The sequence below is a fragment of the Myotis brandtii genome, unplaced genomic scaffold, assembly GCF_000412655.1.
Source record: "Myotis brandtii unplaced genomic scaffold, ASM41265v1 scaffold78, whole genome shotgun sequence".
Taxonomy (NCBI): Eukaryota; Metazoa; Chordata; class Mammalia; order Chiroptera; family Vespertilionidae; genus Myotis; species Myotis brandtii.
In genome coordinates, this window is record NW_005371131.1 from 337,754 (window position 1) to 338,232 (window position 479).

At 66.0% G+C, this 479-nt stretch overlaps 1 protein-coding gene across 1 annotated transcript in view; it reads right to left on the reverse strand.

The window, feature by feature from the left end:
* KDELR3 (KDEL (Lys-Asp-Glu-Leu) endoplasmic reticulum protein retention receptor 3) overlaps window positions 1-473 on the reverse strand; it is an 11,945-nt gene extending 11,472 nt beyond the window's left edge. The window contains exon 1 of the mRNA XM_005883259.2: window positions 407-473. Coding sequence (XP_005883321.2) covers window positions 407-452 — 46 coding nt within the window. The 5' untranslated portion in view covers window positions 453-473. The remainder of the gene's footprint in view (window positions 1-406) is intronic.
* Between the last annotated feature and the right edge of the window lie 6 nt (window positions 474-479).

A 479-nucleotide genomic window follows, 5' to 3' on the forward strand; every position in this document is an offset into this window, starting at 1 on the left:
GCAGGAGAGAGTGGGGTGGAGAAGGAAAGAGGAGACAGAGTTGGGGGCCACCCTGTTCAAACCTCCTGCCCCCACCCTCCCCTCCCACCCTGGGCCTGAGGGAGGGCAGAGAGAACAATGGCCTCCATGCCCTGCTCCCCGGAGCAGAGGGAATCCCTGGAGGGAGAGGGGTGTCACCGCCCCCTTACCCCTCTCTTCCAGTTAGCAGTGGCAATTGGGGGGGGGAAGGGGGGGCGTGAAGGCGCGAGCCCACCCTCCCTCCATCACCTCCAGGGCGCCCTTTGACAGGGACAACTTGACAGTATCTTTGGAAGCTGAGCTCTGGAAACTCTTCCACCCCCAGCCCAAGTCCCCACCCTGAGCAGGATCGGGGCCCCCCTCGGGCCCCGCCGCCCGGACCCCTCACCCGCGCAGCTCTTGGACCTCCAGATCTTCCCCAGCAGCAGGATCATGGCCAGGAGGTGGCTCAGGTCGCCGAG